Source organism: Hetaerina americana, unplaced genomic scaffold (assembly GCF_022747635.1).
Source record: "Hetaerina americana unplaced genomic scaffold, ioHetAmer1.1.p SCAF_4, whole genome shotgun sequence".
NCBI classification, from domain to species: Eukaryota; Metazoa; Arthropoda; class Insecta; order Odonata; family Calopterygidae; genus Hetaerina; species Hetaerina americana.
The window spans coordinates 22256551-22274552 of NW_027286985.1; the positions used below are offsets into that span (position 1 = coordinate 22256551).

Below are 18002 nucleotides of genomic sequence, written 5' to 3' on the forward strand. Positions count from 1 at the left end.
TTATGCGCACCTAATTACCTGTATATCTCTGACTGCTTAAATGCAAGTGGCAGTTGGAGAGTCGGAAATGGCGGTGCTTTGAAGAAGGGTTAGAAAGGGGTATGCACAATGACTCGTATTTTATAAAGGACATGTGGAGGTAATAGTTAGAGGGGGATTGGAATAACTGAAATTGGTAATGAAAGTCGTGGAAAATTCATAAAATCATTTACATTTGCTGATGATCAAGCTTTAAGTTTGCTCGTCAGACAAGGACATTGAAATTCAGTTCGATAGGTATGAGATAAGGATACATATAAACAAAATAAATATTATGCGGTTTTAGAATAAGGGGAAAGCTAGATTACACATTAATAAGTAGTTAATCAAGCTAAAAAGTTATCTATCTGAGATAGTTTTTGACCAAAATGGTTGAAAAGAGAATATTTGCGTTAGGGCAAGAAACTTCTACAAAGAGGATGTGAGGTCAAGAAACTTCCACACAATTTACAACAGAAACGTTGAGTATGAATTTTAAGAAACAGGTTCTCAAAAATTCTATATTTTTATAATGCCACGGAAATATGGTCTTTGAAGAAAGAGGATAGGCGTAGACCGGAGTGTTTTGAAATACGGGTGTGGAGAAGGATGGAAGATCTGAAATGGAAAGAAAAAACGATAAAGGAAGTGCTAAGTGCAAGGTGGAGGAGGAGAGAGGATTGTTGGGAGAAATCCAAAAGAGGCAGGAAAGACGGTTGCAAGGCGTTTTCATTGGCATTAGGATATTGAATACAGTAATAGAGGGGAGAACGTAAGGCAATTGTCTAAGGGGTTAGAAATAGGATAGACATGTTCACCTAAATTTTTTAAATATATGCGTAGTGCAAAGTACAAGACGTCACTTGAGGGCCATGAATAGGTGGAAATAGCACAAAGGTCATTTTTGGAGGAATGGAAAATCAAATTTCTTAGGACTATAGAACCGATACTCTGGAGAGCTCCATGAATGACATCTTCCACCCAACCAAAAATCTAGAAAGCGTCACTTCACGTAAAATTGATCCCCGTTCGTGAAATATTCTGTAGAAAATATTTCAATACAGCAGCTGCATAAACGTTAACCTAGAAATATCCATTTCAAACTTTCTAAGCTTAAGGATGATATCAATAACAAAATGTCAAAACACGGCTCAGGCCCATCGAATTAACTTTTCACACGTTTGGGGACATTATAAAATGAAAACCCCAACCATTTTGGGGACCTAATCATGAAATGCTACGTTGGCGAAAACTAGAATTCAATACATCTTTCATGTCAACCAGTCTTTTAACTATGATATCCCTTTAGAGATAAAATTGGCTGTTCATTGTAATCTATACAATACGAGTATATTCATGTTTCATAGTGTTCCTTTATCTAATTGACTCCAACTTCTTAGTATTACTTCTAGGCTGCATTCGCAACTTCAAGCAGTTCTTCATATTTCATGCATCATGCATATTGGAAAATGGAATAATGGAACAGCCGAAAGTGTGGATTGGCCGGAGCAGAGTGCACTTATGGCGCCAAAAGGGAATTTTGGAGGAGGATGCTTTAAACATAAGGGTCTGGCTGAGAGCTAAAATCTATATGGCAGGTGTATGAAGGAACCCGAAAGTAAACCGGAGGATTAAAAATTATGTAATAGATAATCCGTCTCGGCTTGGTTTTAAAATATCTCGTTAAACTGTGGTTTAACTTTAACCTTAATTTAAAGCCCAAAATCAGTTTAGTAATCGTTAGTTCCGTCCAAGCCGTACATAGTTTAATAACGGAATCTCTATGACCTTAAATGAGACGTAACCAAATCACTACCTGAGAGTTTACAAAATTCATGGTGCCCGTCGCAATTTCCACCAAACATAAAAATAAAATTAAATGAGATTTTTCAAAATCAGGCCTTAAATATGTGGCATTATTTAGAACAATAATTAAAGCTAAGTGTTTACTTTTCAATCATGTCCAATTAATAATTGACCCCCTCATATGATATTTAATGAGTAATTGATAAGCGAACGCTTATTTTGATTCGATGATAGACAAGAAAGCATTCACACAAGGAGGCGTTTCCGTATTCTGCTTTGCTTTAGTAGGAGCTCGATGATGAAATAATTAAATCTTGTCGGTTATGTGTCCATCAATGTCACTCCTTTTGGGATAGATTTGTGACTGTTTCGGGAGCCAAAGGAGTCTGTAGCGATGCTTACAATCTAGTTGGATGGGGTTAGCAACTATGACATGATATGAGTTGAGATTGGAATTAAAAGTTAAAGAAAACTAGCGTCGATGGTATTCTTCACGTCAGGGATGTCGGTGAGGGACACGAGGGTTAATGCCCCATCCTTGAACGAAACTAATTTTCTCCCATCGGTGATAATTTCACGTCACGGATGCTAACACAAAATTTTAGCCCCTGAGCAAACCTCACGCCTCAGCGCCAACGCCATCTCATCAACCACTGCTCCACTCCGATCTCTAACATCAACTTGGACGGGAAATGATAAGGAAGATTCTCGACGGTCGTTTCCACCGCCTCTTGTCTCTGCACACTCATATAGTGATCCGCGGTAAGCAACGGTCCAAAAACTCCCCGGGCGATAAATACACATTTAGTGGCGAGGCTAAGGGTTCTCATATGTTCCTGCAAAGAAAAGTGCGCGATTTTTCTACAGATTATCCCCGCCACCTCCTCTCGGGATCCCTCCCGAAATTTTTTGCTTTCCCGAAGATTTCCTCTCCTCTATTTGGTGGTGGGATCGGGGGCGGATGACGAGGAGCATTTGAAACGATGTTTCTAATTTCCTCGGGATTCTCCAGCGTGTAAACAATGTGGCGACCTTGCACAGAGGGAGCGATGGATGTGTATAGCTGAGCATGTGGGTTGGGGACAGCGCTATTTACTTTGGCAATGCGCCGGCCTTTGGCCCCACTCCCTCAGGCCAATGGAAAAAAACGATGTCCCCTTTGGTCGCCCCTCTTCCACGCACTCACGAAAGAAGATCCGATAAAAGCCGGCAGGTTAAGTGTTGAAAGCGTGGTGAAGCCACCAAGGGAAATACCGTTAGCATAGTTAACCACTTTTCGACCCCCTTTTCAAAGTGAGACACCTCAGGGGGAGATTGAAACTGAAAAGCTAAACGACGATTTTTCAGAAAGTCACCCTCAGCTCTACGTTAAACCAGGATTTATCTTTATTACCCAGCAGTAAAAGTTTTATAGACCTCAACTCTAGAATAAAGTGAAAGTCATTTTGACTCTGTAAATTGTTAAAATTAGACGTGAAAAAGCGCTTATATCCTTAATTGTAACCAAAGATTGACAAAAACAATATAATTGTACGGGAGAATAACCTCGTAAATGTTGCAGCATAACATATTTGAAAAAGAGCGACCGAGGGGGTGAAAGAAGAAAATAAACGTCGATCAAAATTTTAACACTGAGAGGGACGGTAAAGACATTTTGTACTCCTCAAAAAGATGGAAGCGACTAGTCAATAGGTCTAAACTGTGTGAAAAAAGGAATTATGGGGGAAGATATTCATTTTTATCTTTGAAAATTGCGCAAAGAGATGACAAGAATAAAAATGAAGAATATTACCCAAATAAATGCATTTTTTTAGCCACACATAATGAAGAAAGTACATCTTGTGTTAATAAATAGACGTGCACATCTGCGGCAAGTAAAAGTCATCAATTCGAAAGAATATGTTTGAAACTTTATGCTGATAAATTATTATTAAAGCATGCAGACTCAGCATGAAGGTGATAAAGTATGAAAATATAATGATCCTGAACAAATAGTCATTCTGAAAACTTTATATTTGATGGTACACGAAGGCAACGCATAAATAAAGTCTTCCTTGTTGTAGAGCACTAGAAGAAGGTTTTTAGATTTCGCGATTACTCACCTGCGTGGAGAGGAGAAGCGCGCATAAGCAGGTGTACACTCGTCCCGAGAGACCGTGGGTGGGGCCTGCGATGACCACCACATATGTGATTCCCAGAAGGGGTATGAGCACCAGCAGCGCCTTTGTGGCCTTCCTGTACTGCTGTGTCTCAGCGTTGGTCGCCGAGCGTAGTTTCGTGATGAGCACCTGTGTGAAAGGGTGAATTAAGAGCACTGATTAATATCTAAATAATAAAGCTGAATAATTTCAAAATTGTGTTGAAGAAGTCTTCGTTGTTATCCTATGCATGTCATGAAACGCTTAAATCCTATTTCGCTATTAAATAATTAGGTTAAATCAAAAAAGGACAGAATTAAGAAATTCTAGTCCGTCAACACTAACCTAGTCGAGATCTGGGTTATAAATCGGAAATTGTAAATACAGTCAAATGAATTCACTTCATAATAATACAAAAGGGATTACATTTCAGCCCAATTTCTCATATTTTACGTATAGAACGGAAAAACTAAAGATTTTAACACCTTTCTTACCACGCAATGATTCAAGAATTCTAATCCACGATCCAAATCAAATACTCTCCAAATAAATTAGATGAATTAGATATAAATGACATCCAGGAAAGTTTTCATCTTAAGGAATACTGCGAAGTTGGATCCCGTGGTGCTTTCCGTTAGACGCACACCATCACCAACCTGTGCGTTCGTCAGAGTAATAAAATGATCATCTGGAAACTAGACTGGAGAGGCACCATCAAAGTTTTGCGTCAGTAATCAGTGAAAATTCAAGGAGCTCCTCGAATAGAAGTTGGACGGACGTCTCTCAGCTGTCGTTTTAGAAAGCACGAAACTTAAGGCTGTTCAATGTCATATATCTCTCTCAGAACTTGGGATCCATATCGGATGGACCGTAAATTCCGGGAACGAATTAATTTTGGGCGTGCATAATGCTTAGAATGTATGAATGGAAAGGAATTTGCCATTTGTGAATACGAGTATTAACTCACCCACATAATCATTACAAGAAATATGGAGTTGACGAATAATAATCCCACGGCTGGAGCCTGGTAAATCCAATCCACAGTATGCGGACGCATCCATGGGCAAAGCCGCAACGAAGAGTCGGTGTTGGAAAGCGGTGAGAACAGCTGGGGAGAGAGAAAATAAATGAGCCATGTAGACCTAATGCTAACTATGATAGCGTCAAGTGAAACGCCACATCAGAGCATGTTATAGAATTACTTTCCTTATGTAATATTGTGAGCCTTACGACGTCGGAATGCCATTTTAAATATAAAATATCAACTTCATAGATATAAACGATATGGCACCCAGGTAAAAAAATTCTTAATTTTCTAAAAAAACATTCCAATGGTTTATGGTATTTCTTTTTCGGTGATACCGTCGGAGGTTTAGCAGAAGTATCACCGAAACATTCCTAAAATGAATATTTTTTATTCTGCCTGCATCTTGCATAATGTGTTCGGTCCAATATTAAATATTGTTGCAATTGTTTGTTTGGATTTATCGACATTACGCATGCTTGTGTAACTTCTGAATATGCTTACGAAGAGACGAAAAATATCTGACTAAATTCTTCTCGGAGTGGTGCAAGACCAAATATTTATTTTAAATTTTTCCGGTAAAAAATCACGTTTGAAAACACTCTGAATGTGTTCTAGCTGTGAAAGAAGAAATGTATAGATACGAAGAAAAACCATGAAGAGGATGGTGCCCAATACTGCTGTTACCATAAAAAGTAAAGAATGAGATAAAAATCTCATGCACAATTTCATTTGACTGCAGCTTTGAAAAACTAATTCGCTCTCGCAGGTATCGTAAATCTGTTGAAAACGGGCTAACTTTAACTGGAATCAATAAGAGCAAGCAAGCTTTTGACTACGTGGACGGGAATCACGTCCGCAGCAGCGATTTGAAATCAGCCGTAACGATGGAAAGCGGTTATAGGCCTGGATGAACTCGGAAAATGCGATACGTACAGTAACAGCATGCGACAAACTTTTGCAGATTCATGCAATAAAAGCACCTCATTCATTCAACCAAAGATCAGTAAAATAATGAACTTGAAATGAATGAATGAAATGAATGATTGGAGTCTTACATTTGTCAAATAATATGAAATTTAACGGAAAATTCGGATTCTAAAACAACTGTTATATGCATAGAATTATTCATTCCATCGCGATTCTCTAAATATGTTTTATTCCGCCTCCAGAATAGGTTTTGAAGTTATATTTTAAAGTCAAGAACTTCGAATTTGAATTAATAGTGGGAAACAAAATGCGAGTATTAACGAAGTCCGGGTTGAAATCTTAATGCTTCAAGTTAGCGGGTTGAAATAGATAGGACGAAATTTGGCTCTAACGTAGACAATTTCCGTGCCTACCAATGTGCAGATGTGTGATAATTTATAGAACAAGGAGATTTTTCAACAAGAGTTTTGTATGGAGTCGTATTAATGGTTTTTATCTTTCACCTGATTATAAATGACATTTTAATCAGAAAAAAATACATACCTTATACTGGTGTAAACCACCATTCATTGAATGTGCTTAGTGAAATAGATGACAATAAGTATATTAAATTTATTAAATTCAAACACATTGGTCAGATGGTGTGATTGCAAAAGATTTTTATCCCATAGTATCGCTCTAAAATTGTAGGTACTTGGAAGTTTTCCAGGCGCGTAGAATATAATATAAATTTAAAAAAATTCGGTGCTCTAAAAACTGGACCGTCGTTACATCCGATAATAATTACGAGTTACATTTATTATCTTTTTGAAAATTTTCCATTTCCATAGGTGCTTTGAATATACTCGATAGAATCACCGCATGGAGGTACTTTATTTTAGCATCTCATAAAATCCGTTTCCATTATATTTTGCGGAAGGCTGATTCCTTTTACACAGCTCGATTAGTTTCTTGCATAGTACTATAGAATTTGAGAGTCCTTTTTTGCTCCAAGCCTGAAACTTACAATTGTCAAATAATATGAAATTTAACGGAAAATTCAGTGTCTGAAACAATTGTTCTCAGCATAGAATTATTCATTCAATCGTGGATCCTAAATATATTTTATTTCGCCTTCAGAATAGGCTTTAAAGTTATATTTTAATTATTCATGTATCCAATTTAGATACGGGTGTCTTACATGTAATGTTATAAATGGATAACTTGAGATTGTTACATATTGAGGATGGAATTACTCTTTCATAACGTTCCTGAATGATGAATATCCATGGATAACACACTATCAAATAATGTCGATTGCATAAAAAAATTATATTCATATTATTAAATATCGAGTAAAAAGCTTTTAGTTTTAATGTTGGATTTATTCCAAATGACTTCCACTATAACCCCCGGAAAAATGGGCCAAATAGCCAGTTCCCAAAAAAGATATTTAAGATAAAAATAAAACTCACCAAATATTATTCTACATGTTTCATATTTCACAAAGATTTACTATGAAACCAGGAATAATTGGATCAGAGTAAAGGATTTGAGTCCGAGACTAATCCATTAGCGCACCATAACTTTTAAATCCTGAATGCTGTTGGTTTGATCGTTTGGGGAATTCCTCATTTCATACAAAGCCGAGGGTAAATACAATTGAAATACAAGCGCCAAGGTGCAGGAGGACTAGCGCCATTCTCTGTGCCGCCTGGGGTTTTTTTTACCAAGCCCTGGGACCCGGAAAATTTGTCTGTTTGGGCTTAGCTGGGAGAGCGGGGAGGCATGCCCAGATTTGGATCGCGGACCCTCCGGCCAGTACCCGCCCTAACCGCTGTGCTATGATGTCGTCATATGTTGACAAGATAATCTAAATGAACTCAGAATAGCAGGCAAAATATCGGAGGGAAAAAGAAAACAATAATAGTGATCATTTTAATAAGAGATGCAGACCACATTAGAAGTTGTGGCATAATATCATCGGTAAGCATAGAAGCTTGGAGATTGAAAAGTTTATACAGGAGATGATGCATACGCTCAAATGCAACTAATATATAACAGCAACTATATAATGGGATGCAACGGATGATAAGGAATACGCACAACTTCTCTTATACATTAGCAAGTATCACTATCATACGAGTGACTTTCTCTGGTATCACTAAATTCAAAGGAATAATTCCCAAACAATACTACGAGCCTTATCAAAATTGCACCCATTGATAAAAAAAGTTTTTAGGCTTCCAATTGAATCGAAACAAAAAGAAATTTCTGAGATTCATTCATTCACACCGAACTGCAGTTGGTTGTACCAACTCTTCTCCTTAGTCCTCTTTATGTACTGTATTGTGTTGAAGATTTATTTGTTCGCATTTGGAAGTGGGGGATTTTTACAAACATGTCAATCCATATTTGCGCAGAAAAACCTAAAATCCTTTAAGAAGGCGAACATATTTAATGATGAATCACTAACATTTGGACAATTATCGCGGAGAGCAGGCTTTCTGGAAGAGGTGAGCAATGCATGGAAGTACATAAAAGTACGGAGAGAGGAATTTTATCAATCAGGATAAGCCTTTAGGAAGTCCCGTTTAGGATGTAAGTACGTATCTGTAACAATAAAAGAACTCACAACTCCTATGTCCATCACGTCGTTTTATGTTAATACTCAATAAAAAATGGCAGATTAATCGAGTCGAAAGTTGTATATTTGGTTCCTTTTGGCATTTTAGGTAGCTTTTATTTACTAGTTAAGTTGAAGTAATGAGTACCGTATGTGCGTTACTACCAGTTATAGTACATTTAAGTCACCTAATAATTGTTACTCATGCTATACTCACGTCATCGAAGGCCTTCTTAGCCATTATTTTAATCCTTCTTACAATGTACAAAAACTTTTCTGGCACAAACCATTAACCAATTGCTGATTGCTTTCTCCTCCTATCTCGTTCATCGATTATCAGTTACAGCAGAATATTGAAGTGAAGGCCTCCAGTCGTCAATGAGCCCAGTTAATTGGGTATTTTTGCCATGTAAAATGCCAATCAACATATCCCCGCCTTTATCCACACCGGTTACTATCACGGGCACCAAATCTTCATGAGAAACCGCAGGACGTTCAGGGAAAAGAATCGGTCCCCCCTCATCACTTATTCAATGTGTGAGCGTCGTACAGGAGTTCATGCATCAAATCTACTGTCGGATCATTTACTGTATTTTTTTTCAGCGAAAACTAAAATCCCCTTCTGCGAAAGCTTTGCTGAAAGCGATGTAATACCTACCATGTGAGGGATTATGGTACACGTTTGTAAATTTTATTCTGTATTTTGTCCACGCTCAGCTGAAAATTCTTTTCAATATGAACTAATTTAATAGTTTAAGTTACCGGAGGAGTTGAGATCAATCGCGTCATTACAAATAGTTGAGTACAAGTACTTGTATTATGATAATATCAATCGTCAAGGTTTGTTAGTTCGATCGCCATCGTTAGGGAGAGGAGGAAGGGTGGACAAAAATCAGGTGTAAGTGCTACCTTCTTCATCTTAATGGATGGTACCGAGACGCCACGTAGGTCATCTCCAGGATTGGGGTGTTTCAGGATGAGAAGGAGGAGCCGAGAAGATGAGGTAACAAGCAGGTAGTTTTCAAGTGAAAATGTCTACATGAACTGTGGAAACATCAATTAGAGACGTAGAAAATTGAAAAAGAGGACCAAAGTGGAAGAGAAAGAACTCCAAGCCTTATTGATAGACGAGGGTGGGGGAGAAAAAACGGGTGGAAAAAGTGAGGAACAGAATATAGAGTGGATCGTCCCAACCTAAAGTAGATCTACCCAAATATGGATCAACCCAAGGAAAAATTGAGGATATTTGCTCGAATTGGCTTACTGACAAGTTCCATGGATGTTTTAAGGAAAAATATAGATGAAAGGAATGATCCCACAGAAAAGATTAGGGAATGACACGTAGATGGAATGAAGCCGAGAGAAATGCACATAGAAGGCTCAGAGCGTAGATGAACATCTGATTTAATAGGAAAGATTTGGTGGGCTAAATTCAGCCGATCATTGGATTAAAAGACATAGTCTCTTATCTGTCCACAGGCTCTTATCCGAAGGCTGTTATATTAATTTGCGATCTTCCTCCCCATATATTCTCTCCTTTTTTTGCAAACGCAAGAGTTCTTCGCACACTCTTTGTAACTTCACTGCCTATCACCCGAGTGCCGAATCATAAAAGCCTCGCTTACTTGGAATTGAAATTTCAACCATTTCCGAGATCCATCTCCATTTAGAAAACCAGATTATGTCACATTTCGCTCAAGCCATTACAGAGTTAATAAACCAGTTTCTTTTTGCAGGTCGCATCGAGGGAATTCACTCTCAAAGCGTTAACGCGCGGCTAGAAAAATGGCGCTGAATATACTGAGCTGTTTCTATGTGCTCGTGTTTGATATTTTATCGCCTATTCGGTCAACTTTCATAATTTTTTCTGAATTTAATCCCATCTAAAAGGTCAACGGAGCAGCTACGAGTTTTTTACGGCCATGAATCCCTATGTCTCTCTGTTCAATCCGCCAGATAAAGGCCATAAATTCATTCGGAGGGCGGCAGACTTTAAAAATCAATACGTTTCCTCGTTCTTCAAAGTCACGCACTCATCCTGGATGCCATAGTAATCGTAACCAAGCGGTTAGATGGCATTTTTGGTGACAGATGATAACGGAATAACTGAAGAGCTTCCGTCAAAAAGCTTCGCCGTGATCGTAAACAGTGCATTACGATTCGGATTTCATTCCAATCTTTGCAAGGATTCGATTTTTGACGATTTTGATTTCACTAAAAAACCCACCGGAAAGACTGCCTCCCCTTCAACAAGTCAGCAACCACTGGCGATGGTAATCAAACGAGGCATGAATTTCATTTCCTTGGCATTACGCCATGCTCTCCTTACAGGAAGGTAATTGACTCATATATTGTCTGGATTCGATCACCACTGGCATGCATATACGGAGAGGATATGTCTTGCAGTACTAATTAGGTTTTCAGCTGGAAAAATATTCAAAATTCCACTGGAAGTAAGAGGGTCATCCGGAAAGTAGTACCCGTTCGTGCCGCATGAAGTGCTGACGACGCGAGTAGCCGCTGGACGAGGTCAGATAGCTTCAGTGGCTTGTCTGCCTTCTCTGAGCCAAGTTGCGTGACGCTAGCATTGCCTGTGTTGTTTCTGTGATTGTTTACAATGTTTAAAAAAATTGAGAACGCCGCCAGTTGTGAAGTGAGGGCAGTGATTAAATTCCTCAATGCAAGAAACGTTCGCCCATGTGATATTCATCGCCAATTAAAGGAGGTGTATGGAGACAATGTAATGGACGAGTCGTCTGTTCGGCGGTGGTGTCGCAACTTCAACATGGGGAGGGGGAACACACACGACGATGAGCGTTCGGAGAGACCGTCTGTCATTACAGACCAACTGGTGAGCTCAGTTGACGAATTCGTGAGGAACGATCGGCGCGTCACAATTGATGACATCTGTGAGCATTTTCCCAATGTTTCTCGAACAATTGTTCATGAAATTGTTAAACACCATCTGCATTATGCAAAAATTTGTGCAAGATGGGTCCCTCGCGTATCTCAATGAGCTGGCGGCGAAGGACTATGCAGCAGGAATACAGAAACTTGTCACACGTTATGACAAATGCCTTAATTTGCTTGGAGATTATGTTGAGAAGTAGTTTAAAGTATCCTCTTTCAAATAAAATTTTTTATGTTTGTTAATATTTACTTTTGTGTCTTTATTTCACGAACGGGTACTACTTTCCGGATGACCCTCGTAATTTGATTTGCCGAGAATAAATAAAAGTTAGAAATCTTTATTGAGTTGCAACTCAACGGCTGATAGGCATTTGAACTGCGATAAGCGTACAACGCCCTGAAACGCTGGGCATGAATGAGGTGCAGCAAAATTAGCTCAAATGAAGTGAAAGGCATAAAATGAACAAAAAATTTGCAATGTTAAGAGTATGCTCGCATTCAGAATCTAGTAAGAGTCACTAGAAGATATATCTCAGGGTACTGGCTTATAAATTTTGCGCCTTCTTCAGCAACTCTTCATTTTATATTCCTGTGTTGACAGAAGAATATAAAATGAGTAAAGAGAAGGAATCAAGTCATACTAATGGGGTCTTTTAGTTTGACTAGGTCTTTGATTTCTTAAATAATTATTGCTCAGGTGAGAGAGTTTAAAATGCATTTCATTCATTACTTATAGTGGGACTTTTGTCACGGCCACTGATGTCATAATCAAAGGTAATTAATCCATTCTTGAGAGGTGGAGAAAGGGAGTTTAATGAAGAGTTAAATTTGTAATCACTTTGGTTAATCCAGTAAAATGACAGCAAAAAAATCGTATGTTGCGATAAAAAATAGCAATAAACCAAAATTTAATGCTAGATTTAAAATAATTAAGGAAATTTAAACTGCTTTGCGCAATTATTGAACGAATTCAGCCATTAATGGTAACCGAGATAGGAGATTGCTTGCTGTTGCATTCTTTTGCCATTTTGATATACATCAACGGTCATTTGTTGGCATGTTTATTTGTTATCAAAGTTTGCAATATAATAGTTTGGCCACGTTAACAGGGTGGGAGGATAACATAATATATGCACACTCAAGGATTTTTCCGTATAAAACTTCATGATAAAAGAGGAAATATTTTCGCGGATTTGAATAATACCCTTGCCTTGAAATAATATTTTTTCACTTTAAAGACCTCATAAGTAGCATGAGAGCGTCTTCCGGTCGATGATGAATGTGATCTACTCAAATATTAGTAAAATCGAACGCTTTTTCAAGCATTGTTAAAATAATTTAGATAAAAAAACCATAAACACAGTAATCAACCTGAATGTCGGTTTAGTAGGTGATGGTAGAGTTCACCCAGTACTAAGCCCGACGGCGTGTGAAATTCACACATCAGGGTTGGGGAGCCAGTTCCTTTCCCTGTGCCGGTTATGGTTTCCCAGGAAGATCTGGTACCCGAAAAATCACATAGCTTGGGTGGAGCTGCAGGTGCCCAGAGTGCCCGGGAAACGAACCTTGGTTGGAGTGCAGGTTCCCGGGAAACGAACCCGGGACCCTTTGGTTAGCAGTCCCACGCTCTACCCACTGGACTACCGCTACCCTTATTTACATTTTGGATAAAATGACGTAAATAATCGGAGCTCAAAGAGCTTAAATTTTATCTTACCAAATACATTGAATGCACTGAAAATACATGCATGAATATCATTCATTTTCAAATAGCAGAAATTTCATTTAATTTGAGAATATTTTATTTAATGTAAAGGAGGCCCAACCAAATAAAATAAAAAGAAAGCCACAAACGAAATTCACAAAATCAATCATGACAAAATTATTAGTAATTGCATGCAAAAAGCGAATAAAGTTTAGATACGCGCAGTTCAACATATTAAACTCATAAAGATGATTGAAGCACATAACATAAGGCTACTTTAAAAACCGACCGTTAAGGGAAGGAACTAAAATTGAATTACCAATCCACTATTTGAAAACTTTCATAACATCAATAGTTTCAAATTACACACAATAAATTTCTGGATTTCAATCCTCCCCAAACTCACCTTCTAGATTTCATTATTTTCCATAAACGAAAAACGCACAAAATAACCAGAATCCGAGCTCCTGTAACCTAAACAAAAGTTTCCGGATTCCTAATAAAGAAAGAGATAGATTGTATTTTTCATTCAAGGACGCGTCGTCATATTTGGAAAGGGGTTGAAACTGACACGACTTTTTCAATCAATCAAACGAGCCATCCGGAAATCGACTTTTGAGAATAAATCAACAAAGGGAATTATCGACGGTTTATACGCTGACGGTCAAACTCATCCTCCAACCCCAACCCGACATAAGAAAATATAATCACGTGTCATCGGAGACTGGATTCCTCAGTTCGAACAGACGTGAAAGTCCTTTCTTGCGAGGAAAATCACGGAATGAAGGAAATAAAAAAATAAAACAACAGGGTTAAGGATCCATGGCCGGATGGGAGCTTTGGTCCCGGGGGCAGGGGTTACTAGGGGAGTGATCTGGGGAGGTTGATGGAGAGAAGGAGGGAAATCGGGATGTCAGGGAGATTTTGGGGGAGGGGGCAGCGTGGGTAAGGCGAGGAAGGGTCTTTAAATAACTTGGAGCTCCCAAGATGATGGATTTCGTTTTGCTTAAAAAAATATGCACGGGAGATGAGGAAAGGAGAGCCGAAAGGTGGGAATCGTGGGTGGGTGGATGGGATAGAGGATTAGAGAAGGGAGTGGGGAGGGATAGAGGAGAGAAAGAGGAGAAAGAGGAACGCTGGGCACAAAGGGAGGAAGGTGAGGAGGAGACTTTGGAAATCTGAAAGGGAGAAGAGGATTTCAACGGGTGATGGTGGTTGGGGGAGCGGGGTTGAGGGGAAATGAAAAGAGGGGAAAGATCGAGGAGGAGGAAAAATGACTTTCCGGGAGACTTGGATCCTATAATCCTCCCCTTTCACCCGAGCCTATTACATTCCTGAGTACTGAATTTTAAATCTGAACGCAAGATGTTGTGCGGGGAAGAGCAAAATATACACCTCTGAGATTTCGTTCGGCATTTCAGTTATCTCTTCAGGGACCCACGACAAAACCAGACTGATACGGGGGCATATAATTATAAATTTAGGAAAATTAATTGTTACCCATGGATTAGGTAACAGTGGAAAGAGAAGAGAATTAAGCCATTTAAACCATTAAGGTTCCCATCACAATATCACGTATCTCTGAGGGAGGAGATATACAAATTATACAAAGATTTACTCGAGACATTCAATTATCTCGATTCGATTGTTTCAAAATGCTTTCTCGGGCTCCGATAACAATTTATCGTTTAAAAAATATCAAACGAGTACCATATCATTCATTTTGAAAATAAGAAATGTAATAATACCGGATGAAGTTGTTTTGTGAGTTTTTGCCACGAACATTTTAATGAGAAAACACCTTGTAAGCTCTGAGGAAACAAAATAAATACATGACATGTAAACCTGGCCACCGTGCACATATTGGTAATTAGGTGCTTATCATTTAATAATAGTTTACCTTGTAAATGGAAAATTGCGTTTCTAAGGTCTTTTTGAGAATCAATTGCAGCAGCAGCACGAAAGTGAACAAGTAGGCTTTCCCTCGACAAAATACCATTTAAGGGATCAATGAATCCGGGATTCCACCACTTTGGCCTGACTTATCAACGGCTACTCGTTAGCATTTAACAAGCTCTTGCTCACAAAATCCCGGATACAGAGTGCCGGGGACATTTTTGAAATCCGTTCGTATTACTGCGAGTTGGCGATAATTGCCTTTTATGTGGGTCGCTTCTTCACGAACAATTATTGTACCTGATGAGGAATACACAGGGTTTAAAAGGGTACAAAAAAATTAATCCCATTCAGAAAATGCAATCATGCGGATTAAAAGACAAAAAAACAATTTAGGTTTGAAATTGGACTTGCAATTGGATTTCCTTTTCGAACGTTTAAAAAAGGTGTTTGGAGAAATTAGTTCGGATTTCGCGAACGAAGCTTTCGACGCCCTTCAAAAAAGCGCGAGGCGTTTCCAACTCTGCTAACTGTGAATTAGTAACATTATTCTAATTGCGCATTACAGTGTGTGGCCGATAGACTGCCATAAATTTATCTGATGGTACTCTTTGCCTGCACTGTCTTCGTGAAGAGTAAGTCTAACCCTTAACTCATTCACCTGCGCAGCCTTTAGTAATCATTTAGTTTTCAATGCTAATTTCATCTGGTGCTAACGTTTCTCAGAGTCTAATCAATAAATTTTGTCCTCATACTATCTGCAAGAATAACATATGTCAAGGATTGCAACTGGTCCCTTCAAAAGGGTTAATCTCACAAGCACTGCGTGTATGTAGTTATTCCAAGTTTGGGTTAGCACACACCCGGTGAAAGGTAACACCACTGCAATTGAGCTCATAAATAGAGGCCTTCTGAGAAATTTATTACCAAAAATCAAGTATTTCAATTTAAAATATAAAATCGTAGTATTTTCAGGAAAAATTTCCCGAGTCATCATTAGTCGAGGAGCATTTATAACCTCCATTTATGTCGGAACAATATAGAGCTAACAATCAATCTACTGATAAGTATTTCTCAAAGAAACCATCTAAAACTCCAAATCTCCCACAGTACACCACATCATCCCTTCAGACGGTAAACCTTCTTTCTCCCACCCGAGAGTTTGCATCTTCCTAAAAATCCCTTTACCCCTCCTAAGCCTCCCTCCCTTTTGCACAGCAAACCCTCCCAATCTTATCTACTCATACTTCGCCTTCCCACACACTACTACTCGGAAGGACCAGATAAATAAGATGAATTGGTGTGCGTTCGTTGAAATAGATCTAATTTTCGTAAATCTTAAATTAAAATCGTTGGAATATAAATTGTACCTGTGGAAACGGAAGTGTTATTTATTCACAGGGCATAATTTTCCACTGTTTTTGAGTCTCCACCGTCGACTTAAGAACCGCGGACGTTCAGGAAAATATTTCACTGTGGATTTGAACGTAATACTGCTGGATAAAACATAATTTAAAAATAAATTAACGAGTCTGGCGATGTTTGAGAATCCTACTTTTGGATTCATGACGCCTAATTGGCCAAGAATCAAGACCATTATGACACAGTTTCAAGCGTAATATGGTGGAAATACTTCATGATGGAAGAAGACACTTCGCTTTTCCACATCGAATTTTTTTTATTGCGATGTCGGTTTCGTTACAGCGTTGCATCTTTTGATCAAACCTGAAGATGCTACACTGCAACAAAACCTATATCTTAAAAAAGAAACTTTTATGTGGAAAATCAGTGCCTTCTATCATCACTCTCGATTAACATTTTGCAGCATCAATGCTTTGTGTACACCTACGCTACAAGAGTACACTCAGGCCTGCACCTTTTTTTCATGTCAATAGGAATACATTTCAGATATAGAGTGAAAACAAAGTCTCCACATTCTCGCCAAATTACTTCGAATTTTCATCAAGTATTTGAGTGGGTTTAAATAACTAATTACCACAGATTTCACCGTTTGAGGTACTCTTTTGCTACACATTTCTCCTGGCAGGTACGTTACCCCAAGAAAATGCGAGGAGTGTTTCCAAATCTGTTTTTGATAAAATTTCAATTCTTCCGCGGGAAGGTTTCAATCAATAACCAGACAACACTTTGATACAAGCAAACAGCACCCTCTCTTTCTATGCTGAAATGTGAACTTAAGAATTCCTGAAATACTTGTATTAAGTCCTTCCTCAAATTCAGCATAATTTTATCAGCTCATTTAAAACCCTTGACAAGTGTTCTGAAAATAAAACAACCACTGAAAAGGAAAAAAAAATCGTAGAGTTGGAAAGTTATGCGCGAAAATAATTTTTTCCCGCTCCTGAGAAATGCTGCCAGTGGTTTGTGTGTATAATTAATTTAGACGAGTTGAGGACTTGGGAAATCACCGAAAAACTTTGTAAAAATAGAGAACTCGCGGAGTTGGAATAATTTGCGTAGAATATCGTGGCAATTAGAAATTTATATCAAAAAAGTCAAAAGGTTTTTTCATCCATTTCCCTCTTATCGACTGTCAGCCTTTCCCCTTTCATTTTCCTTAAGGGATGTGGATACAAACCTTCCCTCAAGACCCACCCCCCTCTCTCAGATGAAAGTGACGGTTTTGCAGACTCAGAGAAGTACCTATTTTCATCTTTATCTTTACAGTGCCATAAGCCCGGTTCTTCCCGTCCCTCTGTACTCATTTCCCCTTCTCTCTGACCTTCGTATTTACCCGAGCGCGGGTGACGTCGGTCGCAAGCACCCACGCTCTCCCCCTCCCCGATGCAATTCTGTCCCTCTCCATGAGCTCGCGACTCCCAATTTCGGGACCCCGTCATAATTGATCCACGACACGGAAAAGGTACTACTGTATTCTGCCACTGAACGCTCTTTACCCAATTTAGAGATTCATACGCGTCATTCGATAGCTATTTTTTTCCTCTGGGG

At 38.7% G+C, this 18002-nt stretch overlaps 1 protein-coding gene across 1 annotated transcript in view; it reads right to left on the minus strand.

The window, feature by feature from the left end:
* Positions 1-18002, minus strand: part of LOC139692101 (diuretic hormone receptor-like) — a 212370-nt gene that overhangs the window by 42744 nt on the left and 151624 nt on the right. The window contains exons 7-8 of the mRNA XM_071590135.1: positions 4930-5070; positions 3927-4112 (exon numbers count right to left, since the gene is read on the minus strand). Coding sequence (XP_071446236.1) covers positions 3927-4112; positions 4930-5070 — 327 coding nt within the window. The remainder of the gene's footprint in view (positions 1-3926; positions 4113-4929; positions 5071-18002) is intronic.